Genomic DNA, 20,570 nt, shown 5'->3' with positions numbered 1-20,570 from the left:
CAAGACTGTTGAATCTCAGATCTGTACCTCTGAAACAAATAATGCAAAATATGTTAAGAAAAAAAAAAAGAAGAAGGTAGCGGGAGGGGAAGAATGATGCGGGGGAAATCGGAGGGGTAGACGAACCATGAGAGACGATGGACTCTGAAAAACAAACAGGGTTCTAGAGGGGAGGGGGTGGGAGGATGGGTTAGCCTGGTGGTGGGTATTGAGGAGGGCACATTCTGCATGGAGCACTGGGTGTTATGCACAAACAATGAATCATGGAACACTTCATCTAAAACTAATGATGTAATGTATGGGGATTAACATAAGAATAAAAAAAAAAGGGATGGAGATTGGAAAAAAATATATATATATATTTGAATGTATCAAACATTTAAAAATACCTAATGTAATTTAATCCCATACACACACACACACATATATATATATATATATCTGATATGGCCTCCTTTGGGCAAAAGTCTTGTGAAAAAGTTCAAAAATCTAATCTTGTTGAGGGACAAAGAATAAGAATAGAGAGACACCAATCCCAAAGGGACAGGTGAAATGTTGCTGAGCAAAGGTAAATAAATGTTTTTTGAGTAAAAAGAAAGAAGGGAGGTAGAAGTTTCTTACATACAGCCTTGTTTTATTTATTTAAAATGTTATTTTTAATAGGAAATACATTTACAAGATTCAAAAAATGAAAAATGTAAAAAAGTATACAGAGGAAACTTTCATTCCATCCTTGTTCCCCATTTCATGCACTACCACCCCTTAAATAAACACTATAATTACTTTTGGAAGATCCTTCAAGATTTATTATTATTTTTTGTACTCTGTGACATTTATTCATTACCTTCCAGTATTGTTTTCATATAAGCTATGGCCAGTGAGAATGTGATCTGTACAATTTCCAGGGTGTGTCTTTAAAGAAAGAGGGTATACCTCAAGTCTCTCCTCTTCCCCTTTTCCACTTTGTCTGGGACACAGACATGGTGGTGAGCCATCCTGATTCATGCAGTTGAGCACAATATCCTAGGGATGGCAGACCAAGAAAGAAGTAACTTGGGTCCCCGTATTACCTTTGGGGCAGAGAACTCCATAAAAGCATGAACTGCCTACCTGTGAACTATAATTCATGAGAGGGGAAAAAGTTCTTATTATTTTCCTTAGTTTTCAACTGCTGTGAAACATTAGCACAAATTTAGTGGTTTTAAAAAACACCCATTTATTAGTTCACAGTCCTATAGTTCAGAAATCTGGGCATAGTGTGACTGGGTTCTCTCCTTAGGATTCACAAAGTAAAAATCAAAATGTTGGCTAGGGTGTGTTCTCATCTGGAGTTTGGAGTCGTCTTCCAAACTCACGTCGTTGTGGCAGAATTAGATTCTTATGGCTGTAGGACTAAGACCCTCATTTCATTGCTGGCTGTCAGCTGGAAGCCACTCTCAGGTTGAGGCCACCCACACTCCTTGCTACATGGCCCTTTCCCAAATCTCTTACTTCTAGAAGAGCCCAGTCCCTTTTTAAGGGCTCATCTGATTAGGTGAGGTTCAGCCCAGATCATCTCTCTTTTCTTGAAAGTCAACTGCACTGTATAATATAACCTAATTATGGAAGTAAAATTCATCATATTCATGGTCCCAGGGATTACATTTGGTGTGTACAACAGGGGGCACTGACCTTAAGGGCCATCTTAGAATTCTGCCTACCATATCATTTAAACTCTGCCTTCAGGTATCTTCTACACTTTTTTTCTTTTTTGTAAAAATGAAAATAAATTTTTAATATTTATTTTTTGAGATTTGTGGCTAAAACATAAATTTTTTCATTGTTCTGTATTTGTTTTTTTTTTAATTTTAAAAAATTTTATTTTATTATGTTATGTTAGTCACCATACATTACATCATTAGTTTTTTTTTTTTTTTAAAGATTTTATTTATTGGGGCGCCTGGGTGGCTCAGATGGTTAAGCGTCTGCCTTCGGCTCAGGTCATGATCCCAGAGTCCTGGGATCGAGTCCCACATCGGGCTCCCGGCTCAGCGGGGAGCCTGCTTCTCCCTCTCCCTCTGCCTCTCTCCCTGCTGATGCTTTCTCTCCCTCTGTATCTCTGTGTCTCAAATGAATAAAATCTTTAAAAAAAAAAAAAAAGATTTTATTTATTTATTTTGACAGAGAGACACAGCGAGAGAGGGAACACAAGCAGGGGGAGTGGGAGAGGGAGAAGCAGGCTTCCCGCCGAGCAGGGAGCCCGATGCGGGGCTTGATCCCAGGACCCTGGAATCATGACCTGAGCTGAAGGCAGACGCTTAACGACTGAGCCACCCAGGCGCCCCACATCATTAGTTTTTGATGTAGTGTTCCATGATTCATTGTTTGCGTATAACACCCAGTGCTCCATGCAATACGTGCCCTCCATAATACCCATCACCGGGCTAACCCCTCCCCTTACCCCCTCCCCTCTAAAACCCTCAGTTTGTTTCTTAGAGTCCATAGTCTCTCATGGTTCGTCTCCCCCTCCGATTCCCCCCCTTCATTTTTCCCTTCCTACTATCTTCCTTTTTTTTTTTTAACATATAAATGTATTGTTTCAGAGGTACAGGTCTGTGATTCATCAGTCTTACATAATTCATAGCGCTCACCATAGCACATACCCTCCCCAACGTCCATCACCCTGCCACCCTATCCCTCCCACCCCCCACCACTTCAGCAACCCTAGGTTTGTTTCCTGAGATTAAGAATTCCTCATATCAGTGAGATCATATGATACTTGTCTTTCTCTGATTGACTTATTTCCCTTAGATAATACCCTCTAGTTCCATCCACGTCATTGCAAATGGCAAGATTTTGTTGTTTTTTTTAATGGCTGCATAATATTCCAAGAATATAGATAAAATTCACTATTTAAACTATTTTCAAGTGCACAGCTTAAGGGCATTAAGAATACTGTTGTGCGGGTGCCTGGGTGGCTCAGTTGTTAAGCATCTGCCTTCGGCTCAGGTCATGGTCCCAGGGTCCTGGGATCGAGTCCCACATCGGGCTCCCTGCTCGGCGGGAAGCCTGCTTCTCCCTCTCCCACTCCCCGTTTGTGTTCCTGCTCTCGCTATCTCTCTGTCAAATAAATAAATAAAATCTTTAAAAAAAAAAAAAAAGAATACTGTTGTCCAATAGTTACCACCATTGGGGAAAAAAAAAAATTACCACCACCCATCTCTAGAACTTTTGTTATCTTACAAAACTGAAACTCTGTACTCATTAAACAGTAACTCCTCATTTCCCCCTTGGTCCCCTAGCAATCACTATTCTACTTTCTCTCTCTATGAACCTGACTAAGAGAAATTATACAGCATTTGTCCTCTTGTGACTGGCTTATTTCACTTATATGCTACATTCTTTTGAACTCTTACGTTTTTTTTTTTTTTAAGATTTTATTTATTTGACAGAGAGAGACACAGCAAGAGAGGGAACACAAGCAGGGGGAGTGGGAGAGGGAGAAGCAGGCTTCCGGCTGAGCAGGGAGCCCGATGCGGAGCTTGATCCCAGGACCCTGGGATCATGACCTGAGCCAAAGGCAGACGCTTAACGACTGAGCCACCCAGGCGCCCCGAACTCATACCTTAATATATATCAAAAAAGACTGAGGAGGAGTTGCCAGGGAAATAGGAAAAAAATCAGGAGAATATGTAAACTATAAAAGAAAAAGTCAAGAGAAGAGTGTTCCAAGGAGGAGGGAATATACTGTGTCAAATCCTGAGGGAGAGGTTAAGTTTGATGAGAACCAAGCCCACTCATATCAGCAATACAGATCAGAGGTTGTTGGTGACCTTCACAAAAGTGTGACACAGTAATTCTCTAGAGGTATTTTATGAATCACCATGGTTACTACCCGTTGTGGATTATTTTCCCAGGCTATGAGAATTCTGAAGTCAAGCGAAGATGTACAAAGCTAAATAAAATCAATACAACCCAAACACAATTCCTTTGGCCTCAGTTTTCAAGTCATTTCATGATAAAATGGGATTTTAAAAAAGTATTTCAGGGAAAAATATGGGTAGTACAAAAAAATAATAATTATGCACATAATTATCTACTGAGGTCATTTATTCAATTAACAAATATTTACTGAGTGCCTACATAGTGCCAGGAATAGACTTCATTATAATTACACATTTCCATAACTGTTTCAGATATTAAAGGTTAAAAATGTTACGATATTAAAGAAATTTGAATGTTCAGTAAAGACAGTATGTCTGTTAGGCTAACTTTAACCTAGGCAAATAAGTAATGATGCTAATTCTAACCGAAGGCCAATGAAAATTTGATTCTAATAAAAATCCAATCATATTATGATCTAAAGAAAAGCAAGTATTTGAGAAATTAAGACAAGACAGCAAAATTTTCTTCTATAGAAAGCACATTATTTCTAATTTTCTATTACCTAGAATGTAGTAAATACTTTTAAACAAAAAATTAAATGGTGATTTAATTTTTAAAAACCAACCTACCTCTCCCTCATGAAAGCATGTTACCATTTTCTTTTACTTAGACATACTGATTGTACAACCATTTATATATTAAAAGGTAGCTTTAAAAATCAAACTAAACAGAAACTGTTCTAGATATGTTGTTCTGAAGAGTTTAAGATCTGCTTAATGATTCTTTAGCTCTTCTTCTATTTCTGACTCTAATTATTTAAAGCATCCAAATTCATTTTCATTCTTGCCTTTAAAATTGCCTCATCTTTCCATCATAAGCCAATCTGGTTTTCCTATCTTCCTCATTTTCCACCTCATAATCTACCTTTAATAAGTGGCTTCTTTCCTAAAAGGAAAACCAGGGTCACTTGAAGGAGAGAGAACTGTACCCAAAATAAACATCTTACATCCATATTTCTGTGTATTTAATAAAATACCATTTTGTGAGACCAGTTCAGAGAAGGCATAGATCCTGATAGATTCATTTCAGTCACTAACCAATATAAAAAGTATCAGAATGCAACATGTTCATAAACACTGAAAAGTTAATACAAGCTATTTGTATTTCTGGGTCTTAATTTCCTTTTGTCATTACCTATTAAAACATTTTTAATCAAGATTTTGTCACATATTTTAACAGAACTCACTAAACTAGTTTAGATTTTCTACTTCCAGAAGAATAACTATAACAGTGATATTTTATTCATTAGGAACATAAACAATTGAGGACAATTGAATTTGCCTATATTTTCCTTTTTGGCATAAATGTTGCAATTTTCTCTTAACTAAGTCATATATAATAAAGTTTCTCTCAAAAAGTAGCATTAAATAGGTTTTAGGGACAACCTGGGACTATTACACAATGTACTCAGGATGAGTCATAGTCATTCACTGAACCTAAAATGTGCTGAATTAATGAATGGATGACCTGCCATGATTCATTTTCACAAACAAGACTCATTAATGTTTCAAAACTAATATTTTAAGCCTCTCTACTAGAACTGATGTTTTTTTCATCCTGGGGGAGGAATTATAAAGGGCAAAGTCTTTAATATAATAATGTGATTTTCCACCAGTAGGAAAAATGGTCACCTATGCTTTAGAGCATTTTTTAAGGGTGGTTAAGATTTTCTAAGTAATACATAAAGGACCTAACTTTCCATGGTTTAATTTGCTGAACTGTAAAATAATGCCTACTCATATGGGAATAAGAATCTACTACATATGGGGAGTGCCTGAGTGGCTCAGTCGGTTAAGTGTCTACCTTCATAGTCTCCGTAGTCCCCGTGGTCTCAGGGTCCTGGGATGGAGACCCACATTGGGCTCCCTGCTCAGCAGGGAGTCTGCTTCTCCCTCCCCCTCTCCCTCTGTGAGCTCTCTTTCATAAATAAATAAATAAAATCTTAAAAAAGAAAGAATCTACTACATATGGTTTCTACTCGAGTTATTTATAATTTACGTAGAACCTAAAGAACTTGGTTAAGTTCAGTCAGATTTGTAGTGATGGAAAGTCAGTGGGCCAAAGACAGTAAGTGGTCTTATAAAAAAAAACTCTTGGAATATTGACCTATTATTAAAATATATTTAAAATATAGCATATTAGCAGAGTTAAAAATACCTAAAAACTTGAGAGCTGATGGAAACTTATTGAATCAAATTTGCACTTGCCCATCCTCATTTCCCATATGTGCAAAATAATGACCAGAATTTAAGTAATCTACCCAAACCTACAGAATCATAAAATTTTACACTTGGGAAGAACCTTAAAAGGCATCAATTCCAACCATCCACTCAAATTAAACCTCCTCTCTAATAGCACCATCAAGTGAAGAGCCAGCATATGCATTACTACCTACAAAGATGGATAAGAACTGATCACTCCTGAGCCTTTCTGACAGTTCTGTTTATTACAAAGTTCTTCCTCATACTGAGCTAAATCTGTTTTCCTATAACTTCCACCCCAATGTTCCTAAAACCCAGGCTGATTTACTCCCAGACCTGTGCCTTTTACAATGCACCATTAATTCATTCACATACCTTGTTATTTCTTTGAAGTTCTAATGTTGTGAATTTAGGAAGAAAAGTTATAGGTCCAGTATTTCATGATGCTAATTATAGTAACTGTACCAGGATATTGAAAACAATAGACATTTAACTTCTAACAAATTTCAGAGGTATTTTTAATATCAAATGCCTGACATATCTAACAAGAGTCATGGGGGCTGAGGTATAGCTTGTATACATGTCTTGGGGATTCCAGGATATCACAGCAAATCAACTACGAGTCCTACTTGCATGACAACTCCATCTTCCTCTTTCCTCCCCCACAAATACATCCTGAGAGATGGGCTTTGGGCTTTGATTAGATCTGATGGGCCTAAGGGATTCAGACAAGAACACAAAGAAGAACAAGGCCAGGCACTCCAACTTTTAGGGGGCAGAGAACTAACTCTTAGGTAAAAGAGTTGGGATTAATGGGATACAGGGCTTATACGTATTTAATAAAACACTGTATTTATTAAAGACCTCAAAAATCATCTGGATCAGTAGGAGACTTGCTAAAAAATGCTCTGCAAAGGAGATCACAAATATGAAAGAGCACACTAACTGCAACGAAGATAGACACTTGGTCATACTCACCATGATCTCAGAACACAAAGAAAAGGAGAGTGGTACTTACTGGTTGGGACTAACCTTCCCTTAACTTCAAAAACCCTATAATGGGGGGGCGCCTGGGTGGCTCAGTTGGTTAAGCGACTGCCTTCGGCTCAGGTCATGATCCTGGAGTCCCGGGATCGAGTCCTGCATCGGGCTCCCTGCTCCGCGGGGAGCCTGCTTCTCCCTCTGACCCTCCCCCCTCTCGTGTGCTCTCTGTCTCTCTCATTCTCTCTGTCTCAGATAAATAAATAAAATCTTTAAAAAAAAAACAACCCTATAATGGGAGGAAGAGTCAGATGAGGGCATGAGGAGACAAGGTAAAAACAGAAAAGCAATGATGAACAGCAGCAACATGAAGAGAAGAAAAAAGGGAACAGAAGTGTCAATAATAACTGCCCCAGGAGAAACAGTGCTAATCACTTCTTGAATGAGTTGACAGTAAAAGAAACAAGAGTCAAATAATCCCCACTGGGGTTTCCCATGCAGAATGGAAAGCAACATCAGCAGCAACAATGGTGAGAAAATATCAGTAACTGCTGAGAAGCTGCTCACAGCCACTTGGAAGCAAAAAGGAAAACAGCAGGACTTGGGAGGGGGAGTTTGATGTCACATACTAACTCTAGTGGGTGAAGGGGCTCAGAGTCAACACACTCTGAGACTGTTCTATTACTGGCTTCCCTATGTAGTAAGGTGAGATATAAGAAAGCAAAGGTTAATACTTCTCAACAAACTTGAATTCACCTTGACACTTTTTCTACACATAGGAATCAGATCGTAAGAAAATAAGCAGAAATCCAGAATGGTCAAATCATCAGATTCCGGCATTATCTTTGATTCACTATTTACATATTTAAGTTAACATGTCTGTTACTCTACAATCTTAACTGGTGTTCATATTGAAGACTCTGATGCACTAAATACCCCTAAGTATGAAAGTATATTTTTAGTATATAGTAGTTAGCAAGGCAAACGAGTATACCAATATACTTAAAAATATTTTAGCAGTTAATTTCAATAAATATTGACAGCACGCCTACTAACTTAAAGGCATTATTTTAGCACAGAGAATCAGAGATGGAAAAGAGACAATGCCTATCATTAAGGAAACCAAATAGAAGGAAGCTAATAATCCCTGAACCCTTGACTTAAGTAAGGTTTTATGTACCCAGACAAAGACAGCATCATTGTTCCTGCCCTTATAAAATTCAGAAGGTTGGTGCGAGTGTCCCTTTCAAGTGTTTATTTCATTAGGAATGAAGATTAATAAATTAACTCATTGGCATCCTGTTCATAGGTCTGTTTTGAGGAATAACCATTCATTAGCTCAACTACTCTATGAAGTATGCCCATGCACAGATACAGTTGTTAAACTGAAGACTCTCAGCTGGTGTACTCATTCCCAGAATTAACTAAAGAGATCTCAGTTTAATTAACAAGTAATTTTGGAATCAAAGAATCTTTAGTTAGAATACATATTGGAGTTTACCTAATCAATCTTCTTTTCTATGCAAGAATTACTTTCATAGTACCACTCAACCAGTGCATGAGCACATACAGTGACGGGACTCAGGTACAATAAAGCAATGACTCCATTTTTATGGAGTCATAAATGTTCGACAGTTCTTCCCTGTCAAAATTTGCTTCCCTGCAACTCTCACCTGTTAGTCTAAATTTTGACCTCTAAAGGTGCAAAGAACAGTATCTTTAAGTCATAGCTCTCTTCCAGGTTAAACATCTTTCAAGTATTTTTATAGTCTTTTACAAGAATAATTTCTTGACTCTATGCTCTCCTGTTACCCTCCCAGGTTCAATCTCTGTCAATACTTCTTTCAAATATGTTAAAAGGATACCATCTAACCAGAGTAATATGCCATCTATTTTGAACTCGTATTTTTGTTTTTGCAGTCTAAGATTTCATTTGTTTTCACTTTTGCAAACAAGATTCAATATGTGACTCATATTTAGCTCTAGTTCTACTAAAATAAACAAGTTCTATTCATAAAGTTAAGTCTTCCTTTCTTGCACTGTAGTGGATACTGTTGTTTGTTTTGGTGCACAGAATATGAAACCTCTTTTTATGCTGGAGGAGTCACCTTGGTGCAAGAGTAAAGACCACTGGTCCTATGGGTGCTGATAACTTAGAAGGTGGGTAGCACCAGATTCTTGTTGCAGAAGTGGCATCTGTGCTGTAAGCAGGTAATACAGAGTTCTTAGTGAAGAAAGGGCACAGGTACAATCTTGGCATTGATGATGCCTACCTAATCAGACAAGTTTTACAGCATGGTTTGGGGGCCTTGTTTCTGAAGCTTAGCCTTGAGTCTAGTTCTCTAGTCCTCCCAAAGATTCTATGAGACACAGAATATCATTTTCTGAATCATTCTCAAAAAATGTGAATCAATTACAGGTTTACAAAAGAAAAAGTTCCATGTCCAGCTGGCACAAAGAACTTTCTTCCCGAACCATTTGAAAGAAAGATACTGACATGATGACCCGTCAATTATGGAATACTTTAGTATATGCATTTCCTATAAACCAGGACATTCTCTGATATAACAACACAACCATCAAAACCAAGAAATTAACACTGATACCTTATTACTATCTGTTACGGATTGAATTGTATCTCCTAAAAAAGATATGCTTAAGTACCAGTACCTCAGAATACTTTATTTGGGAATGGCGTCACTGCAAATAAAATTAGTTAAGATGAAAGATGAAGTTATGTTGGAGTAGAGTAGCCCCTTAATCCAATATGGTATCCTTATATGAAGATGGCCATGTGAACGTACAGAGAGACAGGGAGAATGCTATGTGACGATGGAAACAGATTAAAGCAATGCCTTTATGAGCAAAGAAATTACAAGGATTGCTGGTCATCACCAGCAAGTAGGAGAGAGGCATGAATTCTCCCTCAGAAGGAATCAATCCTGCTGACACCTCATTTTGGACTTCTAGCCTCTAGAACTTTGGGACATTCAATGTCTGTTGTTTTAAGCCACCCAGTTTCTTATGGCAGCCCTAGGAAACTAATAAACCACCTAATTTCCAAATCCCATTCAAGATTCACCACCTGTCTTAATAAGATGCAAAAGCATCTAGTTTGGAATTGCATGTTGCATTTAGTTGGCATGTCCCTTTAGTCTATCAGTCTGAATAGTTTCTCAGTCTTTCCTTGACTTTTACGATCTTCACTTTCAAAGATTAAGGGCTATTTTGTAGAATGTCTCTTGATTTGGGTTTGTCTATTATTTCCTTGTGTTTAGATTCAGATAATGCATTTGTGGCAGAAATATCACAAAAGGGACATCATGTTCCTCTTAAATCATCATTATCATGTAGCACACAATATTGATTTCTGCCGTTATGGATGACATACAATTTGATCACTTGATTAAGATGGTATTTGCCAGGCTTCTCCACTGTAAAGTTTCTCTCTCTCTCTCTCTCTATATATATTTGTCTTCAATCAATAAGTATTTTGTGGGTACTCTGAAACTATATAAGTAGTCTTTCATCAGATTTTCGATTTATTTATTTTTATTTGTGTGGACTCACAGTTTCCTAGATTATTCAATGGGCTTTAATAAATTTCTGTCATTATTTTGATGCTCAAATTATGCCTAATTATGCTAGCAGAAGCTCCTTCAAGTTGGTTACTATGTCCTTTTGACATGTCTTCATCCATTTTGAGCACTTCCTTCTTTCTGGGGTAACAGTATGTTCCACAGTCTCTTCTTGTACTTTCTCTGCCCCAGACCCAGAGTCAGGAATGTCTGATTTTTCTGATTCAGTTGCCACCAGGATTCATTCTAGTTTCTTCCTCTCCACATCTAAAACTCCTCAGATAGTAAGAAACCCAGCTCTCATGATTTTTAATGTAACTTTCTTTAATTAGTCCCCTGTATATGTAATCAATCTTCCATCTCTGCCACTATTCCTGTCCTGGCGAAGTTGTCCTAACTCTACTCTGTCTCCCAGCACAGATGGCCATATCCTACTCAGGCTCTGACTCCCCCTGTTGAGCCTGCTCCACCTCTCCCCCCCCCCCCAATAGATGTCCTTCTCTCCTTGGCTCCATGTCATCACATACAAGCTCTAACACCCTGTGCTGGACTACCCACTCCACTTTTGTGTATATTCTTTTTTTTTTTTTTTTTACCGCATTTGGGCTTTGACTCCCCATACTAGGCCATTCTACCCCTCAGTCCACCATGTGGACTACCTCCTTACCCTGTTTGGGTTCTGATAATCCACACCAGGCTATTCCTCTATGGGGATGCCCTCCTCACCCCGCTCAGGTTCTCATTTCCTATGCTAGGCTGTGTGCCACATGTGGATGGGGACTTCCTCCGGCTCCGTATCTCCTACTATGCCAGAGGGATACCCTCCTCACCATGCTCAGGATCTGATTCTCCTTGCTGGACCCCACCCCCTACCTCCCATGTAGATATCCTCCTTGCCTCAATTTGAGCTCTGACACCTCAAACCAAGTTACCTCCTATCCCATAAATGCCCTCACACTGCTTGGGTTCTGACTCTTCTTGATGATTGCCTCCACTGTATGGACACTTCCATCACCTTGCTGGGGCTATGACACCCCATGCCAGGCTGTCACTGTGGAGGTCCTCCACACTCAGCAGCAGGCTGTTCTCTGTATCGATGTCTTTTTTACCTGACTCAGGCTTTGACTATCTCCTAAGGACCACCTCCAGCATGTGAATGGTCTGACCCTACTGGGGCTCTAACAACACATGTCAGCCTACCCCTCCCCAGAGATGACCTCTCACTTTGTTTGAGCTCTGACTCCTTACATCAGGATGCCTTCACATGTTGGTACTCTCACCTTATTCTGGCACTGATTCCCTACACTGGGCTGCCTAACTGTATTGGTGACTTCTTTATCCTGCTGAGATTCTTACACCTTACACCAGGCCACCCCTCCTTGATGATACTCTCATTAGCTTGCTTAGGAGTCCCTATACCAGGACACCTTGCTGTGTGAATTCTCTCCTCACTCTGGGTTCTGACTCTCTGAATTAGGCTCTTCTCCTATGTGATGAACTCCTTACCCAATTTACACTCTGACATTGCACTCTGGAGCACTGCAGCTCATCTCCCCCACTCCTATCAATGCAGTGTTGCTATAGACTAAATGTATTCCCCCCAAACTCATACGTTGAAATCCTAATCCCAATGTGATGTTATTAGGAGGTAGGGCCACTGGGAGATGATGAAATCATGAGAGTGGAGCTCTCATAAATGGGATTAGTGCTCTTATAAAAGAAAACCCAGAGAGCTCCCTCGCCCCTTCCTCAAGGATACAGCAAGAAGTCAGTAGTCTACAACCTGAAAGAGGGCTCTCACCAGAACCCAACCATGCTGGCACTGTGATCTTGAACTTCCAGGCTCCAGAATAGTGAAAAATAAATTTCTGTTGTTTATAAGTCAGCCAGTTCCTGGTATACTGTTATGGCAACCCTATGAACTATGACAGGTGTCTATATTGTTCTGTACCACCTAATGGCTTTAGGACTGAACTATCATGCAGCAAAGAGGAGGAAGAGTCTCAATATCATCTTAAGAAATTCCTTTTATGTTTAATAGGCAAGAGTCCGTTTCAAAAAGGAACTCTGACTAATACACATCTATACATTGCCAGGGCAGCTAAATTTCAAACCAAAATGTAAAACTTTGTATTTATTCCTATTACATTTTATCCATTTGGTTTTGACCTATCATTTCAATATATTCTGATCTCTTGAGCTTGATATTTATTGTTATTAATTGTCCTTGGTAACCTTCTGACACCTGAAAATCTTATAAACATGCCATTTGTGTGAAAGCTACTGACTAAAGAAAGACAGGGGTACCTGGGTGGCTCAGTCAGTTAAGCATCTATCTTCAGTTCAGGTCATGATTCCAGGGTCCTGGGGTAGAGCCCTGAGTCAGGCTCCCTGCTCGGTGGAGAATCTGCTTCTCCCTCTCCCTCTGCCCCTCCCCTTGCTCGTGCTCTCTCTCTCTCTCTCTGTCTCTCTCAAATAAATAAAATCTTTAAAAAAAAAAGACTTCTAAAAGAAAGAAAAAAGAAAGAAAGTCAGTCAAAGAGAGCCCTAGAAGACAAAGTCCTGGATAATACAACATAAGACAAAGCTTTACTGGCAATGGGCTGGTAACCAAATTTCATTTCATCTTAAAGATACACAGGATATATAAAGATATGTAAGTCTGTCAAATAAGTTTGAGGAAATAAAGAGTGCCAGCTTACACACTTCTGTCTTTTACTGAATACTGAATGAATGAATGGATGAAGAATATAAGGCCTTCACTGTTGTTGAAATGTAATTGTGAAAGCAATGTTGCAAAATATATCATTAAAATGTAGATCTGGTTAATACATGATCAGCATAATTAGGAGTTATATGTCTGATGCAGGTCTTGGGTTCTATGATTGCACAGATATAAATAGTATGTCCAAAAGGCATAGTATAATAATAATCTCTATGATTAATTCTGTTCCAAATTCCATATGATGGACACACACACACCCTATTTACACAAACAAGTGTAAGACAGGATGTAAAAATAATCACTAAATTGCTTACTATACCTGATTTATATAATAGTACATGATAGAGCTGGAACTCATAGCCAGGTACCATGTGCTTAACTACTCTCCTATTAGGTTAATAAAATTAAACAATCATCAATATTGTTGCTTATCTTCCTAAAATATGTAATTTGAAGGGACCAGAGCATATAAAAATTATTTAGGCACTTCTGGTCTGTATATTCTTTTCGCTTTTTTATAACTTTCTTTTGCAGAGTAGCATGGAATCACACCAAAGTAGAAGTTCCCTAACAATGCAAAGCCACTAGATATTTAATTATTAAATTCTTCACTTGATCTTAGCCAAAAGGCCGAGAAGCGATGATTATTAAATTCTTATTCTTTAGTCCTACTTATTCTTTTTGAGGAGTCATAAAAGAAAAAAAAAAGTGAGCCATACCTGCCTTTCAGGAAGGAGTGTTTTTAGAGAAAACTGTTTGCCTACATATATTTCATTTGCTTGGCATGTAGAAAGTGGTCAAGAAACATTAGTTTTTTCTCTTCCTCATTCAACTTAATTGAACACTCTCTATGTAAAACATATGTAAAACGTAATTTCTGCCCTCATTTATTTCTGTATGGGCATCCAGAAGTAGGTGAGGAGAAAAACTGAAAAAAGGACCTTTTCTGCAAACACTTTACAGAACAGATGATGTCTGATGGATAGGTACCAATTTATCGCCATTAAAAGCCAGCTCTACTACAGGGATCTTAAAGAGTTTACCACATACACTCTATGAAATATGCTTCCAGGACCTTCCTAGTAACCGAAATTCAGAAAACTTGCCTCATTCTCTATTCTTCATACTTCCCCACAAAACAAAACTAAGAAGGGCAGTCTTTAGCATATATTACAAAGATTAATACTAAACCTGAAGATTTACTCATTCAATATATTTTTACTTTCCTACATACAATTACCGGGCAAGGATGAATTTTCATAATATCTATCATCATACAAAACAATCTGTTGAAATGCCATTAAAGCACTTCACGAAGAAAACATAAGAACAAAAAATTGCTAGATCAGTGTCAAAATACCTTTTAACAGAAAAAAGATTCAAGATCATACTTTGATTTCAAAAGAAATCATGTGTTTGTGCTGAAAGCAGTAATGGCTTAGGATGGCAAAAACCAGGTATGGGTTAGAATCATGCAGTATAAATAAACCTAACCAATGAGGAGAATGGCAACTGGAAAGTTGTAAAAGGCAGGGAACTATACTTTTAGATATTTAAGAGTGGTGTAGGATCTAAAAGGACATGAAATAAGGTAAGGAGTAAAGGAAGACAGACATTAGATCCTGGATAAGACTCAGAAAAAATGCCATGGAACAATAAAAAAATGATCAAATCCAATGAACAAAGTATATTCTTTGCATTATACATATGAAACATATTTTGAAAAACAAATATTGAAAAGTCTTGTTTTTGGCTCCTAACCATTTATTTCCTTCTTTTTTCTTTTTTAGGGGTGGAAGGAAGAGAGAGAAGCTGAGCACTGCATTTAGAAGAGTATTTGTTCCATTTTACTGGAAGGAAAACATCGCCAATCTTTTTATTTTTATTTCTTAATTAATTTTTAAAATTATGTTCAGTTAGCCAGCATATAGTATATCATAAAGACATTGCCAATCTTTCCAAACTGTAAACTAGATGTTAACTCTCCAGCATAATCTCCTTCAATGGCTCTTCCTTACCTTTGCAATAAAGTGAAAGTTTTAGTATGGCAGTCAAGCCATTTCAAGATCTGTCTACATTTTCAGATTCATCTCCATCTATATCCCCTTTATACAATTTTTTTTTTTTAGCAATTCTGATCTCTTTGCAGTTATTCAAAAAAGCTAAGCTATTCTTTCCTTCTGTTGCTTTTGTACACTGTTTCCTCTGTCTAAAATGCTTCCTTGAGATCCTTTTGTCATTTGCTAGTGTCCTTAAAGATAGGTCACATATACTTTCTCCTTGACAGATTTTCTTCCTGACATACACTCTGCATCACGGTAACCCTCCTATGCTTCCACAACACCCTGTGCATATCTCTAGTAGTTCTTTTTATACTGTAATACAACTGTTAATTTCCCCCCTTTCTTCCCTACTACTCTGTGTTCTTGAACGACAGGAACGGTGTCTTAGTTTTCTTTGAATCCCCAATAGCTGGCAGAGTATACCTCAGGAGACAGTAAATTCAAGAAAAAAAAATTAACAATTTGTCTTTCCAAGAAGTATGCTATAGTAAAAAAAAAGTATTATATTGAGCTCTGCCCATAACTAGCTATAACTCACAAATTATGAACTTCAATTAAATAAGGGGATCATCTAGATCTCTAAAGTTCCCTGTGATTTGTCAACCTAGTTTTTGTTTTATAAATTCTTGACAGATAATAAAACTCCTTTAAAAAGAATAGTCTTTATTTCAAATGTTTACTAATTTACACTGGATTTACCTTAGTTTTCAGGTTTTTGCTACTGAGGTTTTCTTTACTGGTCACAGTGGCTGTGAAGAGAAAAGTTTTCCTAACTTGATAGCCTTAGAGCCAAGGATCCTATTTTACTCTGAGCCTCACTGGCATATGATTTTCCTCCCTTAAGACTTTGTTATCTGTTGCCTCTGCTTCTATTTCTACTCTTAACTTTTACCTAGTTCTAGAACTAGTTCAGGAAGATGTCTGCCACATAACAGAAACTAGTGATAGCAAAGGGGAAGAAAAGGAGAAGGTGAGCTCCAGGAGTCATTAGTCTTTTCTCATCCTGTCTTCTTTTGCTTGGAGTGGGGGCACACTGGTCTTTACAAAAACTTCACCCCAGTCTCTTGTTCACTACTACTCCTTCCACCTTTATCCCATCTTTTAATTTAAAAAAACAAAAACATAAGAAGGAGAGAGCTTTTTATTTTCTTTCAGGTTCCCCTTATCCTATCCTGTGTTTTTAAAAACTCTGCCCAGTAATTTTAAAATAAAGTCTCCATTCTTCTACTCTGTCATTCAGAGAGGAGTCTCCCTTTCCTACAGAAGCAGAGGAATGTGTCCCTGCCTAAAAATACCTTCACATGGTAGTCAATTCCTACTATTAAGAGACTGTTAGTACTACAGGCACATTAAAAATTAGTCTTTTTTTTTTTTTTTGATCCTGACTGAAGGGGTAATTACCACATAAAAATCAGTTTAATTGATTTTATAAGGGAGGAGATTCACAAATTACAGTTACAAATTAACTTTTAAAATAGAAGTTATTTAAAATTCAGTCTGGTTATCCAACTGCAATTAATGGTTTTTGTATTTTAAGCCACACTGTAACAGTAATGAGGATCTTCACTTGCAGATGTGTTTGAAAAGACCAATTAATGTTATACTAGTTAAAATGCTTCCATCATAAACAATATTTACTGAAAACAATTTGAAGAAATGTACAAATAAACCTAAGATGTGTGCTCTATTAGAAACTTACATTCTAAGAGCTATCCAGTATGAAAATGGAATTATTTTATAAAAACCTAATTGGTTGGGCGCCTGGGTGGCTCAGTTGGTTAAGCGACTGCCTTCGGCTCAGGTCATGATCCTGGAGTCCCGGGATCGAGTCCTGCATCGGGCTCCCTGCTCGGCGGGGAGCCTGCTTCTCCCTCTGACCCTCCCCCCTCTCATGTGCTCTCTCATTCTCTCTCTCTCAAATAAATAAATAAAATCTTTAAAAAAAAAAAAAAAACCTAATTGGCAAATAAAGACAGGCAAAGTTTACTATACTGCTTATAAATTCTACTACCCGGTTTCTTTTAAGCTCATAATATGTGGACTCTTCCTTTTTGTGTTTGTGTGTGAAGTTACCTTAATTGATAAACAGATTTAAACTGACTTAGAGAACAGAAGGCATATAAGATTCGGATGGCAGGCTAAAAGTTTTAATTTTAATTACCGAGCTAATTACTTCTCTGGAAGGAGTAAGTTCTATTTCTTCTTTGATTAAATAGATTAAATTGTCCCAGTAAGATGGAGGGGTACCATAAATCCTGGTTTACCTGGGACAATCTTGACTGGTAACAGTTGTCTTGGAGTAGTTGCTATGGTCCTCTTTCACTCTCACAAGTATCAGTTTGGATGAGAAAGCATATGGTCACCCTACTTAACATGCTCTTTTCAAATTAAAGCAACAACTGTTAGTTAGGTACCCAATATGTGGAAGGCCGAGAACTGAAGGGGATACAAAGAAATGTAAGAAATGGTATTTGCCCTCAAAGTGCTTAGGACTTAGTTGGAGAGACTGAATAAACATTTCAAGTTAAACATACAAAATTTAAATGGCTTAAAAAATATAACTAGAACAAATATTACAAGAAAATATGTAGTTACTTGTTAAATGAATGGCACAATAATTAGTTAGGGGTTTCCCGAGACATAATGGTCACTTTCTATTAAACAACACCACTACATCCTTCACCACCATTTACTGAGTGCCTTGTATGTGCTAGGTGAGGTTTAGAGTGCTTTACATGCATATTAGTTAACCCTCACAATCATCCTAAGAGGTGTAATATTATTCATAAGGAAGGGAATTTTACTGATGAGAAATGTACCTGATAGAGGTTAAATAAATAACATGCAAAAGTTCTATCTAACCAGTAAGTTAGCAGAGTTGGGATTTAAACTATGGTTCTCTAATACCAAAGTCAGTGATCTTTTTATTGCTCTTCTCTCTACATAGAGAGTGGTGGTTCTAAACTGTGGGTGCTTTTGCCCCCACCACCCCCCAGGGACATATGGTAATCTCTGGAAACATTTTTGTTTGTCATAAATGTGGTGGGGGGTGGCTAGTGACTTTACAAAAATTTTTTTTACAGATAAGATCTGAACTCAGTATTGAGGCATCGGTAGGATTTGAATAGGCTAGGGATCGTAGAGGTAACGGCAGATTATAGATAAGAATAGTACAGAAACTGAATAAGCCAACTTAGCAAGACAAAGGAACACAATATTAAAGGGAAAGTGAAAGCAAGACTAGGAAGATGCAATAAATTTTTTCTAAAGATTAAGGAACCTGAACTGGATTCACTGAAGATTTTTGAGAAGGGGAATGTAAGATTAATCAAGAAACCAGGGAAAAGAGAATAATGAGGATGATATTGGAATAATTGAGTCCTAAGGTATTCAGAGTTTGTGCATTGGTGTGGCGGTGGTAGTGAGAAAGAAAGGAAGAAACCATAAGCATGTAAACTTTTATGTACCATAAATTTTTGTCATCTCAAAGGATAACAAATTACCATTCTTACCTGTAATGCACTGAAACTGTCCATCTTCTCTTCTTATTGTAAATGCTTCCCCTGGGTTAACTTGTACCAGAATGACCTTAAAATGAGAGAAAGAAATATTAAAATAAAAAAATAACAGAGCAAATAACAACAATCAAAATAGGGCAAATCAGTGTAACAAAATACTAAATGTTGCTAAAATATATGTGAGCTATTTAACCTTATGAAAATGGGATTACACATTTTACACATTTGTTAGAAAAGTATTACTTCACTTTTCCGGAGGTCAGACTTAAACCAAAAGTAAGGGAATAAAAAAATACGGTGGCACACTTTTATTGGAAAGTTAATAAACTTCACTCTGAAACAAAGATGGAGTCAAACAATATTTGGCAGATCTATGCTTAGTTCATTATTGCTAAGTATTTCATTTTGTTTATTTATGTATTTATTTAAGATTTTATTTATTTATTTGACAGAGAGAGAGAGACAGCGAGAGAGGGAACACAAGCAGTGGGAGTGGGAGAGGGAGAAGCAGGCTTCCTGTTGAGCAGGGAGCCCGATGTGGGGCTCAATCCCAGGACCCTAGGTTCATGACCTGAGCTGAAGGCAGACGATTAACGACTGAGGCACCCAGGCACCCCTAAGTATTTCATATTCTTTAAAGATAAGTAGAGCTTGAGATGAGCATACCTGAATTAGTAGGACATTTCAAATTATATCTGGGAATATGTTAAATTAATCCCACCTTTTTAAGTAGTTTTCATTATATAGATTATACATTCTAATTTTATGACATCTGAAAAACAGCAAACTGGAAAAAAAATCTGAAGTCCTTCTATCCTACAATAAACACTGTTAATATTTTGATAAATTTCTTAGTCTTGTTCCTTATGCGTAGGCTTAATTTTCCCCCTTAAATATACATATAAGATCTCCAATTTGGTATCTTTTAAAGTTTAATATTTTAAAAAAGACTTTTCCATGCTATTGATCACTCAAAGTACTTCATCAAATGACCATACCATAAACTCCTTATCCATTCTCTTATATAAGGAATTTAGGTAGCTTTCAGTTTTTCCATTATTATAAACAACGCCAAAGTGAACAATTTGTACGCAGTTTTCTCCTCTTTAATCAAACATTTCCAGTTAATTTTGAGTGGTGTTTAAGGTGTGTGTGTGGGGTCTGGTTTCATTCTTTTACATGTGAATATCCAATTTTCCCAGCACCATTTATTGAAGAGATTGTCTTTTCTGCATTGAGTGTTCTTGCCTCCCTTGTCAAATGTTAGCTGACCATACATGCATGGGTTTATTTCTGGGCTCTCGATTCTCTTCCATTGGTCTATGTTTCTGTTTCTGTGCCAGAACCATACTGTTTTGATTTACTATAGCTTAATAATATAGCTTGAAATCAGGAAGTGTGATGCCTCTCACTTTGTTATTCTTTTTCAGGATTGCTTTGGATATTCATTTGGGGTCTTATGCGGTTCCACATACATTTTCGGAGTGTTTTTTCTACCTCTGTAAAAATTGTCATTGGAATTTTGATAGGGACTGCAATGATTCTTTTTTTTTTTTTTTTTTTTAAGAATTTTTTTTTTT

General features: G+C 37.4%; 1 protein-coding gene across 1 annotated transcript in view; it reads right to left on the bottom strand.

The window, feature by feature from the left end:
- FNDC3A (fibronectin type III domain containing 3A) overlaps positions 1-20,570 on the bottom strand; it is a 164,101-nt gene that overhangs the window by 100,705 nt on the left and 42,826 nt on the right. Inside the window, exon 3 of the mRNA XM_021689460.2 lies at positions 18,985-19,060. Coding sequence (XP_021545135.2) covers positions 18,985-19,060 — 76 coding nt within the window. The remainder of the gene's footprint in view (positions 1-18,984; positions 19,061-20,570) is intronic.

Source organism: Neomonachus schauinslandi, chromosome 3, assembly GCF_002201575.2.
Source record: "Neomonachus schauinslandi chromosome 3, ASM220157v2, whole genome shotgun sequence".
NCBI classification, from domain to species: Eukaryota; Metazoa; Chordata; class Mammalia; order Carnivora; family Phocidae; genus Neomonachus; species Neomonachus schauinslandi.
This window is presented reverse-complemented; position numbering and strand designations above follow the sequence as displayed.